This window comes from Vicia villosa, linkage group LG1, assembly GCF_029867415.1.
Source record: "Vicia villosa cultivar HV-30 ecotype Madison, WI linkage group LG1, Vvil1.0, whole genome shotgun sequence".
In the NCBI taxonomy this organism is placed as follows: Eukaryota; Viridiplantae; Streptophyta; class Magnoliopsida; order Fabales; family Fabaceae; genus Vicia; species Vicia villosa.
The window spans coordinates 115,055,574-115,082,029 of NC_081180.1; the positions used below are offsets into that span (position 1 = coordinate 115,055,574).

The following is a 26,456-nucleotide window of genomic DNA, read 5'->3' on the forward strand; positions in this document are numbered from 1 at the left end:
AAATTTGAATCAAAGAATCTCAAGGAAGCCCTGACTGATGAGTTATGGATTAATGTTAGGCAACAGGAACTTGAGCAGTTCAAGAGGAATGGGGTTTGGGACTTAGTACCAACCTGAAAGGACAAATGTTATTGGCACAAAATGGGTGTATAAGAACAAATCAAATGAATAAGGTGTTGTTACCAGAAACAAAGTCAGACTTGTTGCTCAAGGATATACTCAAATTGAGGGAGTGGATCTTGATGAAACATTTTCTCTTGTGGCTCGCCTGGAATCTATCAAGTTACTACTTGGAGTGGCATGTATTTTAAAGTTCAAGTTGTTCCAAATGGATGTAAAGAGTTCCTTTCTAAATGGATATCTAAATGAAGAAGTGTATATTGAACAGACAAAAGGTTTTAGTGATCCAGCCTTTCCAGATCATGTGTTCAAACTAAAGAAGGCATTGTATGGCCTAAAACAAGCTCCTAGAGCATGGTATGAAAGGTTGATTGAGTTTCTATTCCATCATGGGTATAAAAAAGGTGGAATTGATAAAACACTCTTTGTCAAAGAAAAGGATGGGAAACTTATGGTAGCTCAGAACTATGTGGATGACATTGTCTTTGGTGGGATGTCGGGTGAGATGGTCCAATATTTTGTTAAGCAAATGCAATCTGAGTTTGAGATGATTTTGGTGGGTAAATTAACCTACTTCCTTGGGTTACGAATCAAGCTGATGGAAGACTCTATTTTTCTTTGCCAAGGAAAATATGCAAAGAACGCTGTAAGGAAGTTTGGGTTGGAGAAGGCCAGTCACAAAATAACTCCTGCTCCTACACACTTGAAGTTATCCAAGAATGATAAAAGGATCAGTGTTGATCAAAGTCTGTATAAAAGCGTGATTGGTAGTCTCCTCTACCTTATGGAAAGCATACCAGATATTACTTTTGTTGTTGGAGTATGTGCTAGATATCAAGCAGAACTTAAAGTAAGTCATCTCAATCAAGTTAAAAGGATTTTGAAGTATGTGAATGGTACATGTGACTATGGGATACTGTACTCACATAAATCAAACTCTACGTTATTGGGTTATTGTGATGCTGATTGGGCTGGAAGTGCTGATGATAGGAAGACTACCTGTGGAGGATTTTCTTTTTGGAAACAATTTGATCTCATGGTTCAGCAAGAAGCAAAATTGTATATTTCTTTCCACAACTAAAGTTGAGTATATAGCACCAGGTAGCAGTTGTTCTCAACTTGTTTGGATGAAGCAAATGTTGTCTGAATACAATGTCACACAAGATGTTATGACATTATTCTGTGACAATTTGAGTGTATAAATATTTCCTAAAATCCTATTCAACACAGTAGGACTAAACACATTGACATCAGGCATCATTTCATTGGAGACCTTGTAGAAGACAAAGTCATAACTCTTGAGCATGTAAAAATAGAAAATCAGTTTGCTGATATTTTTACAAAGGCTTTGGATACAATTTAGTTTGAACAATTAAGGAGCAAACTAGGCATCTGTGTGTGAGAAGAATTATAGCAATTACTGAATAGGCTACAGTCAAACACTGAAGAGAAATAAAGGAGATCAACACACTGTCTCTCTCCCAACGAGACTAGTGCAACTTTAGTGAAGGTCCAGATCTCTTGTTACCATCAAGGATACCTGTTTGATCCAGGAATTTCAGTATTACTTACTGCTGTTGGCCCAGGATGTGTTTAACATTTTACACTCTATGTTAATGTACTTGTGTGGTTTTCTATGTTGGTTACTCTCTTCCCTTTGCTTTGTCATATTATGGCTAAAAAGGGAGAGTAATATTGTGTTGTGTGCACTAACCACTAACCATTGACTGAAGGGGAGAAAAAAATTCTCTGGAGTGTTGCTGATGAGCTGCTGTTGAGGGGGTGTGCTCCTGATTTTCCTTAGCATGTTTGAAGAATGGATTATTGGCATGTGTGAAGAGATGTCAGACAAAATATCTTGACATCATACTAACTGGTTGAGAAACTTCTCAACTTTGCTGTGTGCAGAATTCCACTAACTACTACGTGGTTTACATGTTTGTTTTTGTTCTGCTGCATCTTTGATTGCGGAATCCTGATGAATGATTTGTACTCTCTACAGGTCTGAGAGTTATTGTGCTTGAACTATTTTCAAACGTGATATTTTCCTTGTTTTTTGTGTGCAAAGGGCACTAAGTTATTTTAGCCAAAATAAGTCAAAGGGGGAGATTGTTAATTTTCTATTTTATGGTTGGCATTATGTTTGGTAAAACTAACTTATGGGAACATGTTGAACAAGATGTTTTATCTACTTCAACTGAAGAGACATGTCAAGAAAGATGTCCTATGCAGGATCATTCGACATTGTGACTATTAAGTACAGCTGAATCTGTTGAAGTCTGTTTTTCTTTACAGGTGCAGAATATTTTGGAATATTATGCAATTCTATGTGGTGCTTGATTTTGGGATATGAGATTGTCTCTATTTTCAAGTTGTTTGATTAGTTTCTAAACATGGAGAATATTTAGGAAACTAATTAGCGGAGCCCTATCTTCATGGAGAAGATTTTGGAGTATTTTCTGAAATGCCTTGCTGCGGTTTGAAGCCCAAATCGAGTCCAAAAGATTGTTTTAAATAGCAAGCAACAAACCTAGTTATTGTGTGAAACTTATATTGTAGTTTGTGTTAGGGTTTGTGCAGTCTTGTGTATTGTGAGTCTTTCTAATATCGTATTGATAGAAGAGTTTGACAATTTTCATTGAGTTGTAAGTTCTGTATTCGTTCATAAGCTTTTAAGCATTGACTGATTGTGTCTTGGAAGTGTGTCTTCTAAAGTTTTGTAATTGATTATAACGGTTGTGATTAAAGGGGATTAAGAAGGGTCTCATACCTAGGTGAGTATTTGGTAGAAGTATAGCACGGGTAGTGATTAGGCGAGAAGGCTCTAAACTGGAGGTTGTTTGCGTGTGAACCGGAGGTTATTTGCATAGTACTTCAAACTAATACTATTAAAGTCGACTTATCCTTGGCTTGGTAGCCCTCAGAGTAGGTATTGTTATATATTGAACTGGATGAACAATTACTTGTGTTCTTTAAATTTCTACACTATTTTATACCTTGTCATTGTGTGTTGTTTGGAGATCATTGTCTCGATATCCCTTAGGACATATGAGATTTAAACACCAGAATTTCATGAGTTAAAGCAAAATCAAAGGCGGTTTTGTGAGAAATGATTATGATAGTTGTCGCAAACTATAGAAATAGAGAGATCGGTAAGCTCAAGAAGACTTTAAATGAATAATTTAAAATGAAAGATCTTGGTTAAGTTAATAGGATCCTAGAGACGATGATCATCACAAACTGCAAAAGTTGTGAATTATCTTAATCTAGTTACTTGAAAAAATTGTTGGAACGATTTAAATTGTAGTGTTAAAACCGTCCACGCTACTTTAGATCATTACACTAAGCTTTGAGTTATGCTTTATCATAAAACCAAAAAAAATAAGAATACAATGGAGAATACTCCCTATACAATTGGAGAATATGGTTTGTCCTTGTAGTAGGTCAGACTTAGCATATGCGATTAATCTAGTAAACTGTGGTTGAAAACTGGGGTTTCAAAGAATATAATCTAGTAAACTGTGGTTGAAAACTGGGGTGTTTCAAAAAATAATCAATCAGGTATATTCACCAAACCATTGCCTAGTTTATTGCAGACTGATTCAAGCTTAGAGAGTGCAGCAAAGTGAATAATAGGTACATTGATATCAATGTCGTTTTCTAAGTTAAGGTGGAGATGTCGTATTCTAAGTTAAGGTGGAGATTTGTTAAATGTATCTTAAGAAATCTCAAAAAATCACTTTTTTGTATAATTGGTTTCTCTTCCGCACACAAGGCGTTCTAGCCTTCTAGGTAGCATTAATATCGCATACTGTATTTAGATATATACATAAATGATATTTTGCAATTTTCAAGATAATAATTAACCATGGAGTATTGTTAGTTGAGCTGAACAGTATAACAATAAATATCCCCCATTGATATTCTAAAACAATAAATATTTAGAAAAAAACAGTTTAGTAGTACGAGACAGAGAGTATAAATATCATAAATATGGTGGAGAAAGAATATACTAGTCAAATATCATAAATGAAAGAGGTGGCAGAAATACAAATACTCACCATTTCATAATAAATCACAGATTAAAATGCGAAAATTATAAAATAAGTTCATAATTTCTTCCTAAAAATTGGTCAATAAGAATCCCTTTGTAACTTTGCAGGGAAAATGAAGCAAAAACTTGAAGAAAGGAAAAAGAAAACGAAGATTCACTCAACAACCAAATTCATAGACTAAAGATGTTTCCAATTACAGGAAATGCTCCCTGTATCATGGTAGTGCAGCTTTTAAAAATTATTCCGCAATTATTTCAATATCTCTAGCTTATATAATTGCAATACTTGTGTCATAGCATAAAAGAGAATGACCTGGTGTATAATAACACAGGAATGGATAACAAATTTCAATGGCAAAAACAAACTTTGAACAGTTGCCATTAAATTCCGAGACAAGTATAAACAGAAGCAATGGAGGCTTGAGAAATCACACTCAATGGCTTTTTTCGCACTAGTCCGATCAATGTATGTCGCCACTCTGTCTGCTGCTTCTGCTACCGTTCAAAGAAACCGAACTCTGGCTTGAGAGATGCGCATCAGACAGCGAGACAGACCCGCCTTGTGAGAAAATTAAACCGACAGAAGTTCCAGAAGAATGCATTCTGGATGAAATTGATGATTCCTTTTTGGGCCCTGGCTTCAGTTCAGGCCGAAACTCTGAAGGTGTTGTTGAAGGAACCACCAGGTTAGACAGTAAAGACGCGACTGGGTACGGAGCAACTGGAACATCTATAAGAGAAGATGCTGATGGACTGTATCTCATTGACCCCACAGCCACGGGATGATCAAACTTGCATGTCGAGCCAAACTTGCAGTGCCCATTTTGTAAATAAAATGAACAAGGCTGTACACCCTGTTTTCTAGAAAGTTAATTAATTATGAAACAGTCCCAAAAGAATAGATATTAAGGTGCTAACCAACATTAGAATGCAACCAAGAAAAATTAAACATCAATTGTAATCATAAGTCTCGGTGTCATTTTCGGACACCAACACTGACACGGACACCTTTTTTCAGAGGTGTCGGTGCTAAAGAGGTTTTCACAGTCTATTAGATTGAGTTTAAACAATCACAAGCTAGTTAATTTTATTTTTAAAAGACATACAACTTTTGAATTACAAACACTTATAATGCAACAAGTATAATTATGTTAATATTTAAAAGAAAATAGATTGAATAGCAGGTTTTACATTAAGACTATTACATATATATATTCCAATCATGTGCATTCATCCAATAACTTGAGTTTAGGAGAGTTGGCCCTTGACATGGTATCATGGCTTCAAATTCAATGACAAAGTGACCATAAGTTTGATTCATGTATCCCCCTTTTTTGGAATAAACAGACAAATACTATGTCTCAGAACCAAGCTTTTGTGTGAGGGAGCAGGATAGATACAGAAAGCCAATCATGTTCCGTCAAGGAATCAAGCAAGGTTGTCAAAATCGAGATCCTTCCTAGGATCAATTGGGGAGAGAGAAAAAATTTAATTGTATGATCATATATCATTGATAACCTTAAAATCACCTCTTTACAATTATTTCAACTCTAGTTAAAGATATAATCAAATCATATGCTAAATTCAAATCTTAAATTGAAGTTATAATTTACAAAAGACATGGATTATCCACGCGTTTATATGGATGATATTAGAAATTATAAGTTGAAGTAGCATAAATTTAACCGAAATGAAAGAAAGCTAAACAATCAAATCAACAAAGAACCAAATTGGGATATCGTTCATACCGGGCGTAAAGGAAGACCAACGGGGCTAAGAACTGGCCGTGCAGCAACGAGTTCCTGTGGATGATGATATCGACAAGCCAATCCAAATTTACAGTCCCCGTTTCTCAGAAAGTATTGGCAGAGCGGTTCACCGGGTCTTTCAGGAAATATTTTCTCCTGCAGACTGCTTCCTGCAGGACCGGGAGAAGAGGGCAAAGGAGTATAAGGTCTTGCAAAAGCTGATGTTGATGACGACAACTGGGTCACTCCGTATAGAGAAGTACCCCCGACAGCAGGTTGTGCACCAGGAGATAACACGGGACTTACAGGAGCCTGCACTAATATAAATTCATCACAATGATGCAAATGCTAATGCAAACGAACAAAGAAAAAAACTTTTCACCGTATTTCAAAACACACTTAATGTGCCTCTCACCGAATAAGGACTCCATCCAGGAAACGGAACAACCCCTGGTGAAAGAAGTACAGGACCATAAGCCCCCTGTACATATGAACCGGGTAACACAGGAGGTCTAGCCACTCTCAAGCTTGTGGAAGCTCCACCATACTGTTCGGGCAGAGGAACAGTTGGAGATTGCACCTGTTGATAAAATTGAGGTGCAGATGTTGGCAATGACGTTCCTGCAGGTTGAGGATGGTGGAATTTACAAGTTACGCCAAATTTGCACTGCCCCGTTTTCAAATAGTAGGAGCACTCATTCTCACCCTGTTAAAACAAAAGGCATGATTTAATCATTAGCACAATTACATGTAAATTACATAAGGAAGAAGAGAAAAATGAGGAGTCAAACCGGACGTAATGGGTATCCATAAATATTTAGTGGAGCTTGGCTTAAATATCCCCCTCCATTTTTGGGATGGTGGAATTTACAGGACGCACCAAATTTACAGGTTCCAGTTTTTAAATAATACTGCTCATAAGAAGAAAGCCACAATTAGTATAATATTTATTAAATAGTAAATATAAGAAGTTTCTGAAACATATAACAAATTAATAACAGCTTCATTTAACTACATCTCAAATTGTAGTTGTAGAGACATTTGATATTCAGAGGTGGGGGCTCAAACCCGCAATTCCCTACTTGTCAGCACTCAGCGTGTGAGTGCCAGTATTGTCGATGGCAGATGACAGTCCATAGCGGAGAGCCAAAATCCAGCCATATTGATACTGCTAGCCACTTTGCAGTGCCGCTATAGTGGATTATGGCAGAACAACCCGCAATATCGGCTGATATTTACCATTGCAGCGAGCCGAAAAACTGCCATGTATACACACCATTGTGCTGCCATGGCCGATATTTGATAACACAGCTTACCAAAATGAACATCATTTAGAAAACTATACCTGACAAGGAGGTTCCCCAAGCCGTTCTGGGTAGTCCCCTGTAGCTCTAACAGCAGCAGCAACCTGAACAATATTTGACTCAATTAATCCATTTAAACCCTTCAGCAAGTACATAATTATAGTGCATTCTTCTAATCCTTTTTTCCTTACTTAAAGCTCATGCATGAACCTTTCAAGGAAACTCATTGGTAACACAAATCATACAGAAACAACACAAAAAACAACATCTACAACTAAAACAAACAGCAACAAAACACTTGCATGAAACTCCAACATAATGCAGACATCTCAAAATGCTAAAAAACCAAAAACTGTTACCGCAGCACGATCACGCGGGTGATTGAATCGACACCTCCCACCATATCCACAAAACCCAGTCCTCATATAATAAGCACAATTAGGCACACCATGTCTCTCCGGGTAAGATTCACCACCACCACTACCACCAAGCGTCAAATGCCACATCGACTCTGCACATGCATCACCAAATTCAAAACCCTAATTACAAACCACAAACAAAAACCTAATCCCTAACCTAACATAACATTAACAAACAGAAATAGAAACAAAAACAACCTCCGAGAGCAGCTTCAGCGGTCGGTGAACGCCATTCATGTTGACTAAGCGGGTTGGATCCATTTCTAGTGGGGCTCCGACCGTACAAGTCCATTTGTGTGAGGTTCCGGTTCCTGTACAGAAGAAACTTTACAAGAAAGAAAAACCGAACTTGTCTACTAGACTGATCTAGAATGTTCCGGAAGATCGGCGAGCTTAGCTCGTCTTACTTCACAGAAATGGGTTTTTGTTCTCACACGTTCCTTGTGTTGTTGTTCGTTCGTGTGTTTGTGTTTGTGTCTTTCTAGTTTTTCACACTCTCTCTCTCTCTCTCTCTGGAACTGTACGGTCACTGATGATGTGTTGGTCTTTTCAGCTCAATTTTCTTTCTTTCTTTCTCAGTTTTTAATTTCAGTATATTATTAATGATTTTCTCAATTTTATTTCTCAGTATAGTGTATAAGGTTTAGTTGCGTGCGCGCCAAATAGCAGAAGTGTTGTGTTTCGCGGAATATTATCGCATCTCATCATAGCTTGTAACGGAAAACTTAGTGCTTCAATCTTCACTACTTTCACCAACTACTCAAATCTTAGCCTTGGAAAATTATTTATTAACTTTGAAAGCAACATAGCATTAATTAATAAATGTAGTATGGGCTATTTGTTTCATACAAGAAATAATCATAATGTCAAATCTAGTACATATATATTTCGGGCTCATTTAAATAGGATTTAAATCACTTAAATATTTATCTAATAAAAAATATATATGTTTTTGGTTGGAACTCATTTCAATAAACTAAAGAGTGAAGTAGTGACCGACACTCAGTACGTGGGAAAATGACGAGATTGTCCTTTGCTTTCCAACTTCTTTTGTTTGGTAGGTTGGGGTTAATATTTAATGATATACGGATGTATGAATGCTATAATTGAGTTTTACAGGTGTTGGCATCAAAGCAGTGCGAATTTAAACGGAAATGTTTTTTAAAGTGAGACTATTATTTTTTGTTTGGGAAAGTCAAAGTATGTTAATCACTACTAAGAGAGTAAAAATATACTTAAAGTAAGAAAAATTATTACACGGAAGTTTCCATGATTATAGCAATAGGCTAAACACCCGAAATCCAAAATTACAATAAGAAAGATCCTTGTAACTTACTACTACAACTTTTCTTATTATAACTAGTAACAAACCCGTGCGTACGCACGGGTTCTGTTCTGGTACGCGCATTTGCTAACATAATATATTTATTTATTTTAAATAGAAAATTAAAAAAATTTAAATCAATAATAGATTTTTTTATATAAAAATATTTAAATCAATAATAAATTTATTCCCGTATATAATTTTTGAAAAAAATATTTTTAGATCATAAATACTATTTTTCGTATATAAAAATATTTAAATCAATAATAATTTTTTTTCCTGTATATCATTTTTGGATCATAAATATCATTTTCGTTTATAAAAATATTTAGGTCAATAAAAGATTTTTTTTCGTCTACAAATATTATTTATGTTTATGTATCATTTACAAAAATATCTGGATTACTAGAATATTTTCATATATAAAAATATTTATATCAATAATAGATTTTTTCCTGTATATAAACATTGTTGTTGTTTATGTATCGTTTACAAAAAACTATTTAGATCAATAGTAAATTTTTGTAGATAAAAATATTTAGAGCAATAAAAAAAATTCGTATAACATTTTTAATAAAAATAATTAAATCATAAATTTTTTTATTTAAAATTATTTTCCCCTGTTTGGAAAATCATACATTGTTTGTAAGTTTATAAGTATATTTACTTTTTTTTCTAAGTGATAATTATTGTAATAATGACCTGTAGTACAAACTATACGAAATGATATTAACATTGTATCATAAAATTAAAATTTAGTTCAAATTATTATGTTTTAATGACTTTTTTCATTATAGATACTATTATGTGATATAATATTTTTAATTCTAGACGATATATTATTTTTTTTAAAAAAAATTAAATAAACAAATACCAAACGATATCAACCAAAATAATAGAGTAAACTATTCTAAGATAGTTAAATAGGTTATAGATAAATTTTTTATAAAATTTTAATATATTATAAAATAATACAATTATTTAGATAATAATGAAATATAGATTATAAATTTAAAGATAAACTAATTATTAAAATATAAAGTCTTTTTTTCTTAAGAGTAAAGAGATATAAAATAAAATCAATTCTTCATATCTTCTATATCACTTCATCAGATTTTAACTCTCAGTCAATCGTTGAAAAAAAAATAGAATAATAGTTATATTTAGAAAATAAATCTTAACTCTTAACTCTTCATATATTGAATAGCAATGAATATTTGAGAAATTTTGAAAATGTATTAAAGTTTGGCGTAAAAGCAGAGGAAGGAAGTGTTGAAAAAGTAAGTGCATTAAATGATCATTATGCCCATAGCTATGTACCAGCCTAGGTCATGCAGAAAAGTAATAATGGAATAATAGTTAGAATTTTCAAATCAATCCATTTGTACTTGAGTGTCAAAAGGAAGGATTGGAAAAGCATGTCACATGAAACTTAAGAAAATGGTATGGAAGAAAAAAGTATAAGTAAGATGAATGTTGATTTCAGATCTAGTGGTTTTGATATAAGAGCCAGTGATTTTGATTTTAGATCTGGTGGTTTCGATTTCAGATCCACAAGAAGATCGTTTTATTTAAGTTAGTAAGGAGAAAATTACAAAATGAAATCAACAAAACCATGAAGAAGAACATATATTGATGAAGCAAAAGAGATGAAGGATATTGTTTTTCAAAGAAGATTTGAATTTGTAAGTAGAGAGAGATTTTTTTTATGATGTTTTTGTAGAAGACAAATAGTTGGAAATGATGCTTTTGTAGAAGACAAATAGTTGGAAATGATGCTTTTGTAGAAGACAAAAAGTTGGAAATCATAGTTTGCTCTTTTGAATCCATCGATGCAAACTCAGTTAGATTAGAGTAAAAAGTGGAAGCACATAGAAGAAGTAGTAACCAAATGGTGTAAATATGATAATTTAGTTGAAAAAAGTAATATTTGGACACAAAATGCCCCAAAATCGATGACATGGTAGATTTATAAATAAGGGCAGAAGTGTCTTTTCCAGAACATCTTCCTTTCTTATATTATAGATTCAGTGTTTTATAGTATCATGTATTGTGTTTATTATTTAGATCATATTATTTTAATTAATGGTATTATTTTAGATATTACTACAAGAGATTTAATTGATTAATGTTACAATTGATCACGACTTTTAAGAGATTTTTTTATTTCAATGGTTTTTAAATAGCTAATCAAAATTTGTTGTTTAGTATTCAAATTTTGAAGTAAAGTTTGATAAACGTCAAGTAGATATGATTGTTCATTCGTTAAAGTGATCAATTTTTAGACTAGGCGTAATGTTTTTAATGTTGCTCATCCTTGTATTGCTCAATTCCTGATTAATGAAATACGTTAAATTTGTTTTTGTCACAAAAAAAAATAGTTTGTCCATCATTACGCCTCTCACGTAGTTTTTCCCCTAATTTGTTACGCTTTATTAAATTTTCATGTAGTACATAGACAGATGCAGAATTTGCAAATTTAAAAAATGAAAGAAATGGCGGTCTTGATTTTTCAAAAATCTTCATTCTAGAAATAGATGTGTCTTCATCACTTTATACACTAAATTTTCTGCATAAGAGTTGACCACATGTTTTTCAGTTAAAATTTTTCGTCTACATAGTATACCAATGAACATTGTCTCTAATCGAGTTCCTCTCTTTCTTAGTTCTTTTTGGAAAGAAATTTTCTGTGTACAAGAAACCACATTAAAATATAGATCATTTTATCATCCTAAAACAAACGGTCAAACATAAGTTGTCAATAGAGGTTTAAAAGCATGTCTTAAATGTTTTACAATTGATAATCCTAAAAAATGGTACAAATACTTATATTGTTGCATATTGGCACAACACGGCTTATTGTGTGGGTTCTATGTATTGAGCAAGTATTATGCTGGTAAAATATATCGAATAATTATATCAAGATGATTTTTTCTAATGATTCCTAATGATGGCATCCAATCAAAGAAGAATTATATCAAGCCTTAACAGTCAAAGATACCAAGTTTCAGTCAAAGTGCTAGTAATTGGTGAATCAAGCAAAGGAGCTTAAAGACTATAGGTTATGATCTTAAACCTTGAAGGCTTGAAGAAGAATTATATCAAGCCTTAACAGTCAAAGATACCAAGTTTCAGTCAAAGTGCTAGTAGTTGGCGAATCAAGCAAAGGAACTTAAAGACTTTAAGTTATGATCTAAAACCTTAAAGGCTTGAAGATGTGATAGTGTGAAAGCTCGCATGATCTTGTACTTAGGATTTTTCCTAGTCTTGATCAATTTATTGTAAAATGAACAAAAGTAAATCTCTAGATACTAAGGAAATCACACACACGCGCATGCACACATACACAATATTTTTAAAACATATTCTCATTTGTAGGAAGGTCAAAATACACTGCCTAATCGATTAAATTAATGTGCAACGTCTCCTAATCGATTAATTGGTATAGGTTTTTCAAACTTTCCTATTTTAACTTAGTTAATCTATGAATACGTGGATTTAATCCATTAACTCGTTGAAATGGCCCATGAATTGTTTCATTTTTTAGTCAAAAATTTTCCCAAATAAAAGAGGTTTGTCCTCATTTCAAAACACGTTGGTTTTTTAAAATAGAAACACCAATATCTTTTCCTTCTCTCGTTTCTTTTATGGTTTTGATTTTTCACTAAAGTTTCCTTAGTGCAAAGAGCTCTTTCTGGGAGATATTGTATTGGTGTTATGTTGAAAGTTGTATTCAACAGCATATTATTTTGCAATCTCTCTGTAATTGTGTTTTAAAGTTGCAAGCTTAACTTATTAAAAGCTTGGATTTTGTTTTTTAGCTTAGTATGTATAAATGATCTAGTAAAGGTTATTGAGTTAAAAGTGTGAAAATCAATGGTTTAGATTTTGAAATGAGTATGTATAAAATATTTGTTTATATGTGGAAGGTTGTTGAGACGATCATTGCAAAAGCTTGAGTTATTGTGAAAGGTTTTTGGGTTGGTCCGGTGAAAAGCTCAAGATTGTTTTTACTAGAATTCTCCAAAGAGAACTTTTGGAGTAGGAGTATGACAGGTGGTTAGGCTGAACCAGTATAATTCTCTAGTGTGATCTCTCTATCCTTTTATTTCTCCATTAGTTATCTTTGTTTTCATATTCATTCTAGAAATCAATATTTTTTAATATCGAAAAGAATTATAAACCACTGATTTATTTGAAATTTGAACATCAAAATTCATCACCTACCCCCTCTTGTATTTGGATTTATTTGGTCAACAAGTGGTATTAGAGTTTAACTCCTTTTATAAGACTAATCGTCTCAAGAGATAGTATGGTGACTTCAAATACTTAGTTCCTGCTATTTTTTATATTTCAAATTTTATTTTTAGTCCCTATTAAAATAATGACATATTTTCGTCCCTATAAAATTTTTATGCAAGCGGTTTTAGTCCCTACTATTTTTTTAAAATTTTGAAAACTGTTTAATTACCCTTAAACTTTTAAATTTTTGAATAATTTTTTTCATGCGTGTTTAGAATACTATAAAATATTTTTTAACCAAATTATATAATTTTTTAAAATGAGAGGAATTAAATATGAATTTTGTAAATTTCAAAAGATTATGATAAAAGTAATGCAAATCTCGATTTAGAAATCAAATTTTGAGTTCTTTTTTTTTTCGAGAAACTTTTTATAACGAGCATGTCTGTAAAATAACTAGTGTCTTACCCGTGCGTTCGTACGGGTACCCGCTGTGTTCGCGCATTGTGGTTGTGGGAAATAAAAGATGATAGGGAAAAAGAAATTTTTAGGGGAGAGGTTAAGATAATTATAAAAGATGTTTGAAAAAAGCCTTAGAAGTTCCATTGGTTAATGATTTAGGATACACAAAGAGATATGTGGGGTGCCTACAAGTAAGCTTTAATTATTGAGACATATTCTTTAGTACTTTCTTTCTCCATATCATATTTTTTTTTAATAAGCAATTCATTATAAAGCTCGCACTAGGGGTGCAACCCTTACAAAGAGACGCTAAATAGCGTTAGAACATGATAAAGGAAGTTTAAACCATTCATAGTAAGTGGCTTTGAACTTAGGATAACCAAAAGACAACCATCTCCATGAAAGGAAGATGATATTGGAACAAACCACATCATAGCAAAAAACTTCCCCCTTGAAGATAATGGAGTTTCGCATAATCCAAATGCACCAAATGATAGCAATCCATATTATGTTTATCTTCACCCTATGATTAGCATTTTTCACCTTATCTTGTATGACTCCATAATCAAAAAATTCCCCTCCATATCATATTAAGTGTCACATTTAGAATGATTCGATGTCTCATATTGTTTGTTATTTAAGAATATCAATGAAACATTAATAACCGTTTCTACTAACACCCTTATTTATATTACCTCAATCCACTTAGTTATTTCACTAACTACTTTATGAAGGATAGAAAAACACTTAGAAAGGGGGGGTTTGAATAAGTGTAGTCTTAAAAAAAACTTGAACGATAAAAATAAATTGCACAGTTATTTTTATCCTGGTTCGTTGTTAACTAAACTACTCCAGTCCACCCCCACGGAGTGATTTACCTCACCTGAGGATTTAATCCACTAATCGCAACAAATTACAATGGTTTTCCACTTAGTCCGCGACTAAGTCTTCCAGAGTTTCCTGATCACAACCTGATCACTCCAGGAACAACTGCTTAGACACAAGCTAAGACTTTCTTAGAGTATCCTGACCACCACGTGATCACTCTAATTACAACTGCTTAGACACAAGCTAAGACTTCCTAGAGTATCCTGATCAACACTTGATCACTCTAGTTACTTACAAATTAATGTAATCAATTCTAAGAGTATTACAATGCTTCTTACAAGCTATAATCACAACAGTGATATTTCTCTTAATGTTTAAGCTTAATCTCACTAATATATTACAACAGCAATGTGGTGAGCTTTGATGAAGATGAAGTTTCTGAGCTTTGAGTTTGAGCAGCGTTTCAGCAAGTTAATTGTTAGCAAATCGTCATCCTTGCTTCTCATCAGAACTTTATATTTATAGGCGTTTGAGAAGATGACCGTTGAACGCATTTAATGCTTTGCGTGTTCCGTACAGCTTTGCATTTAATGTTTCACGCTTTTGTCAACTACCTCGAGCCTTGTTCACGCTGTGTCTACTGACGTTGCCTTTAATAGCTTCCAACGTTCCTTTTGTCAGTCAGCGTAGCCTGCCACCTGTACTTTCTTCTGATCTGATGTTTGTGAATAAAATATTTGAATATCATCAGAGTCAAACAGCTTGGTGCATAGCATCTTCTTGTCTTCTGACCTTGAAGTGCTTCTGAGCGTGATACCATGAGAACTTCAGTGCTTCTGCTTCTGACCTCAAGTTCTTCTGATGCTTTCATAGACCCATGTTCTGATTCTGCCTTGACCATCTTCTGATGTCTTGCCAGACCATGTTCTGATGTTGCATGCTGAACCTTCTGAGACAAAGCTTTTGAGCGCTGATTTGTGTATACTCTTTATATATTTCCTGAAAGGGAAATTGCAATGTATTAGAGTACCACATTATCTCACACAAAATTCATATCCTTCTTATCATCAAAACTAAGAATATTGATCAGAACAAATCTTGTTCTAACAATCTCCCCCTTTTTGATGATGACAAAAACATATATAAATGATATGAATTTGCGATCAGAAAGAGCAGACGGCTAAAGACAAATTACACAGCTATAGCATAAGCATGTGAATATGTCCCCCCCTGAGATTAACAATCTCCCCCTGAGATGAATAATCTCCCCCTGAAATAAATACTCGAAGAACTTTAATGATAAAAGACTTCCCTGATTATTTCGGTAGAGACGATCACATAAGCTTCTTGCTTCTGATAATTCATAGCTTCTGACTTCTGCTTCCATTGGACAGCTTCAGAACTTGAATTTCTTTAGATCCCTAGAACACTCACAGCTTCTGATTCCTGCTTCCATTTAGGACAGCTTCAGAACTTGAATTTCTTTGATCTTCAGAACATTCACAGCTTCTGATTCCTGCTTCCATTTAGGACAGCTTCAGAACTTGAATTTCTTTAATCTTCAGAACATTCACAGCTTCTGATTCATGCTTCCATTTAGGACAGCTTCAGAACTTGAGTTTTCTGGATCTTTTAGAACATTCACAGCTTCTCATTTCTGCTTCCCTCGGATAGCTTCAGAGCTTTGAATTTCTTCTTTCATCACTTCATGCTAGATTGTATCAGAACATTGTTGAATGTACCAGAGCATCATCAGAGCATCTCTACATCCTGAAATGTTACAGAACAAAACTAAACGACAAAAGTCAGCATGAATGAGTTAGAACATAAGATGTGTATCAGAACACAAAATATGTATCAGAGCCATATAAGCCATATAGACTATATCAGATCTAATAGACAATGTATTAGAGCAAATAGACAATGATTTGGATCATATTCTACTATCAGAATTTCTGATCATTCTTGCTTCTGATTCTGAAGTTTCCTAGCACTCAGCTTGCTTCAAGAATCCAAGAGCTATCTCTGATCATTTCTTCTTGCTTCTGATTCTGAAGCTTCATAGCACTCAGCTTGCTTCAAGAATCCATGAGCTTGATTCATTTTGTTGCTTCTTATATTGATCTTGAATCTTTGATTCCTGCAACAACACAACTTAGAAACATATGAAGCTTGCAGCTTCTGTTAGTAAAGCAACTGATTAAATCAAATCATTTATCACATATTTCTCCCCCTTTTTGTCATATCATCAAAAAAAAATAGAAAAGATTCAGATACAAACAAAAAGAAACACACGGAGGAAAAAGGATGATTTCATTGAAGTTCAAACACCAGGTACAGAAGTACACGCAGAGAAAGAAGACAAGATGCACAAAAACAGATGCAGCAAAAAAAACAAACAACAACATAGACTCAATCTAAGACGGCCCTAGCCTTGACAAGATCTTGGCCAGCATCTCTTGAACCCCATTGTTGTATCCTTCTTGCCTTTCCATGAAAGCTCTAAATTCATCCTGTTTCTTCTGAATATCTTCCAGAGTTCTTGCAAGACGAGAAGATTCATCAGAAGAAGCTTCACTGCTTCTAACCACAGGAATAGCATTGTGATCTATAGCTTCCATAGATAGATCAGTTGCAGGGATTTCCTCAACAGGAACTGATTCAGCAACATGATCTTCTACATCTGCTTCTTGCATAGAAGCATCTCCATATTCTGCAGCAGGAATTTCCGAATCTCCATTCTCAAGTGCCTGAAGAATGGCAGTAAGATTCCTGGGAGCAGAAGGACCTTCAACTTCTGGTGGGTCAACAACTTCTGGAATGACCAAGCTTGGATCTTTCTCAGAAGGGTTTTCCCTCAGAAAGTCAAAGAGGGTCTTGAAATCCCCGAGCAGAACTGGATAGTCAGGAATCCAGATAACAATATCCCTGCAAGGATTAGCTTCCATTGCAGCAGCAAGCCTTGCTTGTTCCAATTCATCCAAAAAGGGCTTCTCCTCAACAGCAACACAATTTCTGAGAGGATGGTAATATATACCATTATCACCCTCCAAAAGGTGACCGGGGTAACCAGGAGCAGCAGCCACTAGTCTTTTCTGTACTCCCATTGCTTCTACTTGAAAATCCTTGCGAAATCTTCTCCAGAGATTTCTTGTAGAAACATCATCCAGACCATTTAGAAATGCATCCTTCAGAAGGTCTAGACTGTTAATCACCTCATGTCTGAAAAGTTCCAGGTAGGTATAGGGTTCAGGTTCAGGCGGATTGAAGGTGAATTTGTAGTCAGGGTAGAGAAGACAGTAAGGATTGGATTTTCTGGTAGGTAAGGGATGGGATATAGAAGGTGGAGGTGCGGTGGATGAGGAAGAAGGGATATCTGAGAGAATGATTGATGAAGATGGAATATCAGAAATGATAGATTGAGAAGAGGATGGAGTATTTGAAAAGGGAATTGGTGAGAAAGATTTATCAGAAGGAGTTGGGGGAAGAATACTTAAAGGTGTGGGGTTTAGAATGGGAGAGGAGACGGATGATGGAGAAGGATTTGGTAAGGTGAAGTTTACTTTTGGTTCAGATGGAGGTGATTGGAAAGATGGTTTAGGGACAGAAGGAGGTGGAGTAAAAACCTGCCTGGAGGTTTGTACAGAAGAAGAAGATCTGGTTCTGCGAAAGGAGTCTCTAATCCTTTTATCTCTTCGTTCTTCAGAGTCCACTTTGTCAGGATCATAGGTGACTCTCAACTTCTTGGCTTTCTTAGCCTCATCTTCTTGGGCTTTTCTTTTTAGCCTAGCCTTTAGTTCCTTCTGATCCTTCTTCAGAAGATCAGCCTTGGACGGAAGTACTCTGCCACGGATCCAAGCAGGATCAATATCTGATTGCTTCCTAACACAATCTTCCAGGTAAAGCTTGACAACCTGATGCAGTTCTTTTTTAAACAAGGAGGCAAAGCCTTCAACAGCAACTCTTCTTGACAGAATGTCAGGAAAGCTTGTGCACACAGAAGGTACATTTTGAATGAGTTCCAGTCTGAACAAATCCACACCATTGAAAATGGGACCTTGAACTACTCCAAGAAAATGGGACGCATTGAGTTTTCTGATGGAGTCCAGCACTTTGCTTTCAATCAGAATGTCTGAAATCATTCTTCCAAAAGGAATAGTCGTTCTTGAAATATGAGGGTACTTCGCCCTTTCGTCTTCTCTTGACTCAAAGATAGAAGTCTTCAGATTCTCAAACAAAATATGGGAAATGTTGATCTCAGTCTTTTTGCCAATGCAGAAAAGAGTATACTTGTGATCTGGACTGATGTAGGAGGAGGAGAGCATCCTCTTTCTATGGTGAAGGGAACCCAGAATAATCTCAGCCCATACTTTATAAAACGGCCTTAAGGTGCCTGTGTTATTAGAGTCGATTCCAAAAGTCTGAGAGATTTGTTGTTCAACTTTAGACCAATCAACTGATGCATGTCGAAAACCAGTCCAACCTTCTTCATCATTCAGATTGTACAGCTTCCTGATGAGCTTTTCAGTGATAACCACTTCATGCCCTAGCACGAATGAAATGATGGCAGTTGGGGTAACCGTTGCATGTACCCAGAAATCCTTCACAAGTTCAGGATAAGTTGGACCAACCAATCTATCAAGATACTTAGACCATCCTTGTTCAAAGATTCTTGCATCACACTTAAAGCCATTTGCTTTTAGGTTGTTGATGTCCACAGCAGATTCACATAGAACTTCCAGTTCTTTCGTGGGTATTAAGCATGTTTTCAATGGAGCATACTCATATTTGCTTAGAAGGATCTGTGTAGAGGTGAGCTTTTCTTTTGAGTTCGATGAACAAGAAGATGAGTTCATGATGATTATGCTTTGAGATCAAATCAAAAACTAGGGTTTGAGAAAAAATGCAACGAAGGGGATGCACAAGAGAGAGAGAAAGAGAGAAAAAGAGAGAATGAAGATGAAGCGGGTTATTTAAAAGATTTGAAAATAAAGAAATCAATATGCATTTAATGAGAAATGACATTAGGAGAGAGAACATGGTAAATGAAATGATTTAATACAGTTACCTAGGTCGGCGTCTTTTCAACTGCACGCTTTGTACTAACCGTACAGACATGTGTTCACCATCAGATAATGGATGACAGCTGTAAAATTTTCAATAGACTTTACGCCTTCTGATTCTGATCACTGCTTCTGATTGTCATTCTTAAGAAATGATCTGGTTCTGATAGGATCATCTTTCTTCCCAAGGATCACATCTTCTGAATGAGCTGAAGCAAGTCTAGGTGATCTTCTGATTGTTGGTTCTTCAGAAATTCTCAGATTCTCTAAAGATGCAGCAACTTGATCTTCTGATCCATTGCTTCTGAGACTGCCAGCTTCTGCAGCTTTGCTTCTTGGTTCTTCAACTTCTGATATATCAATATCAAAATCTGCAAAATTCTCAAACTGCTTTGGTTTTTCAAGACCAAGCTTATCATCAAATCTGATATTGATTGATTCTTCTACAATCAATGTTTCAGTATTGTATACTCTGTAGCCTTTAGAGCGTTCAGAATATCCAAGAAGGAAACACTTTTGTGCTTTAGAATCAAACTTACCAAGATGATCTTTAGTATTCAGAATAAAACATACACATCCAAAAGGATGGAAATATGAAATGTTGGGCTTTTTGTTCTTCCACAATTCATAAGGAGTCTTATTTAGAATAGGTCTGATAGAGATTCTATTCTGAATATAACACGCAGTATTTATTGCTTCTGCCCAGAAATGCTTAGCCATATTGGTTTCATTTATCATGGTTCTGGCCATTTCTTGTAGACACTACAACACGGAAGGGCTTTAAAAGCGCTTTTTATGGGCTTTAAAAGCGCTTAAAAGCGCTGTGAAAGGCAGCGCTGGCAAAGGTAACAAAAGCGCTTCAAAAAGCGCTCTGGTAGGCCCCCCCTATAAGAGCGCTTTTCTGGAAAAAGCGCTCTGGTAGGCCACCCTATAAGAGCGCTTTCCTGGAAAAAGCGCTCTGGTAGGCCACCCTTTAAGAGCGCTTTTTCCAGAAAAGCGCTCTGATAGCCCCCCCTGTGAGAGTAAAAAATAAAAAAAAAAACGCAACATACGAAAGCGCTTTTGGAAAAGCGCTCTTATAGGGTGGGCTTTAAGAGCGCTTTTTCTGGAAAAAGCGCTCTGATAGCCCCCCCTATAAGAGCGCTTTTCCAAAAGCGCTTTCGTATGTTGCGTTTTTTTTTTATGCTTTTTTATTAATCTTTGGCAGCGCTTTTACAAAGAAGCGCTTTAGTAGGTGGACCTTTAAGAGCGCTTTTTAAAAGCGCTGTCGTTGCTAAATGAGGTATTTTAATGTGCAGCCTGTAATTTAATCCTCCCAGTCGACCTGTAATATTTTCGACCTGTAATATGTTTTCAACCTGTAATATTTTCGACCTGTAATTTATTTTCGACGATATTATTTCAGCCATCAGTAAGACAATATATATACTAATATAATACCATTATAATATCCAAAATTATATATATACATCATTATAACATCAATAATATTATAGTTCAAATCGACACAAATCCTACATGAAAAAGCGCTTAATATACAATTGACACAAATCCTCTTTTATTTCTTCTGACTTAAGTCTCGGGTACCCAGCAGCACGGAATTCGTCAAGGTACTACAAAACAAAAACATAATATGAATGATACATTTAGTTAAATGTAATAAATTATATGAAATTATCTTAAGTTATAAATTCATACCGTGAGCGGAATCTCTAATTGATTTGCCTGAAGGATTTCTTTCATAAACCTCAATACAAAGTATCCGCAATCGTAACTGTTTCGCTGTTGCAGATACTACATAGAAAAACAAATAAGATTCTATAGTTGTCTTGTTTTATCAAGTAGCATAAATATATTATAAGCAAAATTGTGAAAAATAATGTACCTGCACTTGGATCCAAGTAATGTTATTAGATTTAGTTCGGGATACCTGTGCGTCCCGTTGACTTCGGAACACTTGTATTGATCTAATTAACAAATATATAAAAGCATATGTTTAGATCAATCCCACAAATAAGTAAATATATAAATATACACGAATATATATTTAGAACGATCCCACTTACAAATCAACGATGTCCTTCATAGCCGGATAATTGGTCCATTCACCATTTACCGAATTCAGATAATACACGACTTCCCTTATAGGGTTGATAGCAAGCAGCAACCAGTGTGCTCTATAAATTAAAACAATAGGTTATATGAAAATTTTGCTATACACAAAAGAAACAGAGATTAGATGAACAAAGAATGAGAAACTAACCCTACTGGTCGGGTATTATACGCCCAAAGATGCAGACTTTCTGTATTGCCGGTGGACATGAATCTATCGACTAAGCGCTGTCTAACTGATTCCGATTCCGAAGCAATTGCCATTCCGCTGCAATGGGCGGAAGACACGAAACGGAATCTGTTAGACAATGGATTCCCGCGCAACACTCTGTCATACAACAACCTTAAATAAAAACATAATAAACATTAGATTATTTTCATTGAAATGTGTAAATAAATTATATTGTGGGACTAATTAAATAATATATCGGATGAGTGAATATTACCGGATGTATGAGTGCATGTTAGTGACGCCTAGTTGATCATGCCTAAAAATCTCCTCCAAGTCATCAATTGTAATAAGTGACTTGAATTCAATACCGAAGACACTTTCATCCATATCGATTTCACGTAAAGCACCATCCTTCATATCGGACATATCAACCATTGTTGCGAGCGTCAACCGGTATCGAACTCTTTAACTTGAGGTCTTTCATGGACACAAGTCTTTTAATATCTGAAGAGTAGCCTTCTGGAACTTTAACTTCATTGAGGAACTTACACAATGTTTTCTTCTCCTTTCTAGATAGAGTGTAAACAGCAGGTGGCAGATATGTTCGTCTTCCTTTCGTCACGGGTCCCAATTCAGTTCTCATCCCCATGTTTACCATGTCCTTCCTTATGTTAAGGCCATCCTTAGACTTTCCTTGTATATTGAGTAACGTACCTATGACGCTATCAAATACATTTTTTTCAATATGCATAACATCCAGGAAATGTCTTACGTACAACGACTTCCAATATGGAAGTTCAAAAAAAATGGACTTCTTCTTCCACCCACCCTTGACAAGTGAATGTGCAAAAGGCTTGCCAAACTGAGTGCTCACATCTTTCACCTTTTCAAAAATTTGATCACCTGACAAAAAAGGCGGGGCTGTACCATGTTCGGCCTTTCCGTTGAATGCTTTTCTCCACCCACGGTAGTGATGATTAGAATTTAAGAATCTACGATGGCCGAGAAAGACATTCTTCTGACAAAGCTCCAATCGTGTCGTATCGGTTTCATCTTCACAAACGGGACACGCCTTTTGACCTTTATTGCTGTACCCGGATAGATTTCCGTATGCTGGAAAATCATTAATTGTTCCAAACAACATCGCCCTCAAGTTGAAACTTTCCTTCCTATACCCATCGTAAACCTCCACACCGTTGTCCCACAATTTAAATCTTCGATTAACGGTGCCAAGTATACATCTATGTCATTCCCTGGTTGTTTAGGCCCAGAAATTAGCATAGATAACATCATGTACTTACGCTTCATACATAGCCACGGAGGTAGGTTATAGATCTTAAGAATCACAGGCCATGTGCTATGCGAGATACTTTGAATACCATGCGGGTTCATTCCATCAGTAGACAATGACAACTGAAGGTTTCTTGCTTCTTTTCCAAATTCAGGATAATCAGTATCAACTTTCATCCATTGTGGTGAGTCTGCCGGATGTCGCAACTTTCCATCAATAATTCTTTCATCTGCATGCCAAGTCAAGTGTCTTGAATCGGTCTCACTACGATACATGCGTCTAAATCTCGGAATTATAGGAAAATACCATAAGACTTTAGCAGGAGACAACTTTTTCTTATATCGAGGGGCACCACATTTAGGACACTCATTCAACGCTGCATACTCGTTTCGAAACAAAACGCAATCGTTTGGACATGCATGTATCTTATCATAGCTCATGCCAATAGAGGACAACATCTTTTTGGCTTCATACGTTCGATTGGGAAGAACATTATCCTCTGGTAGCATATCTTTCATAAGGGCTAATAACTCTGTGAAACTTTTATCCGACCATCCATTGTCCGCCTTTAAGTTGTACAACTTTAACACTGCAGACAATCTTGTGAATTTTGAACAACCATCATACAACGGTTTCTCTGCATCGCTTACCAACCTCTCAAACATTTTGGGACAATCCGCAAGATCTTCTTCAAGCGCTTCTGCAATCTCTTCGACTCGATCGCAATCGTATGTGTCTGTGCAATCGTCGTTTGAAGCATACTTCCTATTACACCTCGACTCAGCATTCCCGTTACTTTTCTCACCATGCATTGTCCAACATGTATAACTTCTATCAACTCCAAACCGTAGTAAATGGGATCCCAACTGTTTCCCGTCAACCTTACCCCCATAACAGCAACCCAAGCAAGGACACGGCATTCGAAGCGGGTCTTCGGAGTGCGCAACCGCAAACTCAACGAATTCCCATACCCCTTTCTCGTACTGTTTCGACAATCGGTTTGAATTCATCCATGTCTTATCCATGTCTTAATTAAGCTAAACAAATGCTTCTTGGTTTCTCTATCAGGTACTAAGGAATTCTGTCAAGATAATAAATAGCTATCATCATAATAGAATACCTAATCAGAATACCCGATTTCTTAAAGAAGACATTACCTTATTTCAAGGTAATATAAGTCCACAAACCAAAAAACTGGTTGAGAGACATTAAATTGATATTAAATAGAACCATAAACAATAAACTATAAGTAGAAAATAACAAACTATAAGCAAGAAGAAAGGGATAGTAACCTGAGTTAGACTTGATGTGGGAGATGGGTAGGTTTGAATCGGCGTTGTACGAGTAGAAACCAGAGACTTCAAAGTAACTGTAAAATTAAACACACACACGATGCAGTTAAATACAAATATCATAAAAGTGAAGGAAGTATATGCAAACTGTAGCATATTCAACTATTTGTTCAATAAACTTGATTCCTGTACAATTATTTTAAAATGGTAAATAAAATGAAAACAAAATAGTAATTTTATAGTTTAAATTGAAAGCAAAATATGAAAATAGAATATATTCTCAAACAAAATAGACCATTAATTTCTATATGTGCAGCATAACACTTCTTTCTTTTCCGTTTGGTTTCCCACAGAGAAAGTTTTGGTAGTCAATGGTGCTGCAAAAGTGTGCAGCATAACACTAACACAATATCAAAAAAACCCCAATATAGAACTCAATTATTTAAAATGATATGAAATCAATTATGAATTAGCTAGTAACTACAAACACCCGAATTTACAAAACCGAAATGCTCAAATATGTTTTGGCTAGATGCTTTATCTTTATCTTTTGTTATAGAAATAGCTTATAGATAGGCACTTATATGATATGCACTAATGTAATATAGTACTTAATTAAACTGTTTATCTAAATAGTGCCTAAGTTATGTTTAAGAGTCACTTCTAACATCAATGATATTAATTTCTTTTTACTTAAATATTGAATATTTCTCATTAACAATGAAAAGATGTGAACAATATTTATATACATGTTAGTTGGAAAAATCTAAATAAGAATGTTATTCTATCGTTAATTTCAAAGGATACTATTAAATCTTAATAATCAATAAGATAACACTCAAAATATCTTCACTAATTTGTCGGTGTCGTGTTGTATTTACACACCACATAACCTACAATCACTCAAATTATCTTCACTCTTTTATGAATATATTTCAACAAGAATCCAATTTCCAAACCAAATATAATCCGGGAATTTTCAAAAACCTAATCAAATTCAAAAAAACTATCGACACTACTCAAAGCATCAATCGAGCAATCAAAGTTACCAACACATACACTCACAAACACATACACTCAATTGAACATTAGAATTCATTAATTCATACAATGATATCAGAACATTAGAGACAATATATGAATAAGAAGCAGAAGAGACCAATGCAGTAATTAAGCTTCGTTGTATGAATAAGAAGCAGAAGAGAACACTAGAATACAGAATGATATGAACCAGATGATTCAATATGAATAAGAAGCAGAAGAGACAACATAGAAGCAGAAGAGAACACAAACATGACATAAAAATTACCTAAAGGGACATGCAGCAAACCAGAGGAGGAGGGAGAACGGAGAACGGCAAACGAGCGGCGGAGACGGCAACTGAAGCGGCGGAGACGGCAAACGAGCGGCGGAGACGGCTGAAGGTCGTGGCGGAGGTCGTGGCGGAGGGTTGAAGAGAGACTGAGAAATTGATTTAGGGATTCTGTCGCGAGGAGAAGAAGAGAGACTGAGAAATTAATTGGGGCAAGTTTTATTAATTTAATTTTAAAACACCTACGAGGGCGCTTTTGAAAAGCGCTTTAGAAGAACCCCCTATACCAGCGCTTTTTAGGAGAAAAGCGCTTTCGTAGCCTACCCCTATAGCAGCGCTTTAGAAAGCGCTTTCGTAGCCCATTCTATACCAGCGCTTCTAAAAAGCACTGTCATACCCCCCCCTATAAGAGCGTTTTTAGAAAGCGCTTTCATACCCACCCCCTATAAGAGCGCTTTTGAAAAGCGCTTTCATTACCCCCCCCCTTTAAGAGCGCTTTTTTAGCGTGTTTTTTTATTTTGTTTTTAGTGCAACCTATACCAGCGCTTTTTACTAGAAGCGCTTTAGTAGGGGTGCTGTTAAAACTTAAATTTGGCGTAGTGAGAGTCCTATTCTTTCGCTCTACAACTCCATTTTGCTGTGGAGTTCTAGGACAAGAGAAATCATGGGCAATACCATTTTCTTTGAAGAACTCTTCAAAGAATCTGTTCTCA

The 26,456-nt window shown here is 35.3% G+C and overlaps 1 protein-coding gene across 3 annotated transcripts; it reads right to left on the reverse strand.

The window, feature by feature from the left end:
- Positions 1–4,300: 4,300 nt before the first annotated feature.
- LOC131643916 (zinc finger CCCH domain-containing protein 32) lies at positions 4,301–8,373 on the reverse strand. 3 transcript variants are annotated; one of them, XM_058914272.1, is made up of 7 exons: positions 7,844–8,373; positions 7,586–7,737; positions 7,268–7,330; positions 6,714–6,833; positions 6,338–6,628; positions 5,923–6,234; positions 4,301–5,028 (listed from the first exon to the last, which is right to left on the reverse strand). In XM_058914272.1, the coding sequence occupies exons 1-7, from the start codon at positions 7,935–7,937 to the stop codon at positions 4,636–4,638; spliced, it is 1,425 nt and encodes a 474-aa protein (XP_058770255.1). In that variant the 5' UTR covers positions 7,938–8,373; the 3' UTR covers positions 4,301–4,635. The 3 variants fall into 3 exon arrangements, with proteins under 3 accessions (XP_058770255.1, XP_058770256.1, XP_058770257.1); XM_058914273.1 differs by lacking the exon at positions 4,301–5,028 and adding an exon at positions 5,056–5,629 and having other exon boundaries at positions 7,844–8,372; XM_058914274.1 differs by lacking the exon at positions 4,301–5,028 and adding an exon at positions 5,056–5,633 and having other exon boundaries at positions 7,844–8,371.
- Between the last annotated feature and the right edge of the window lie 18,083 nt (positions 8,374–26,456).

Coding starts and splice junctions, on each gene's coding strand:
- LOC131643916 (XM_058914272.1), bottom strand. CDS start 7,937: ATGGACTTGTACGGTCGGAGCCCCACTAGAAATGGATCCAACCCGCTT. Junction 7,331..7,585: donor ACCCGCGTGATCGTGCTGCG/GTAACAGTTTTT, acceptor AATATTGTTCAG/GTTGCTGCTGCTGTTAGAGC. Junction 6,834..7,267: donor TTGGGGAACCTCCTTGTCAG/GTATAGTTTTCT, acceptor TCTTATGAGCAG/TATTATTTAAAAACTGGAAC.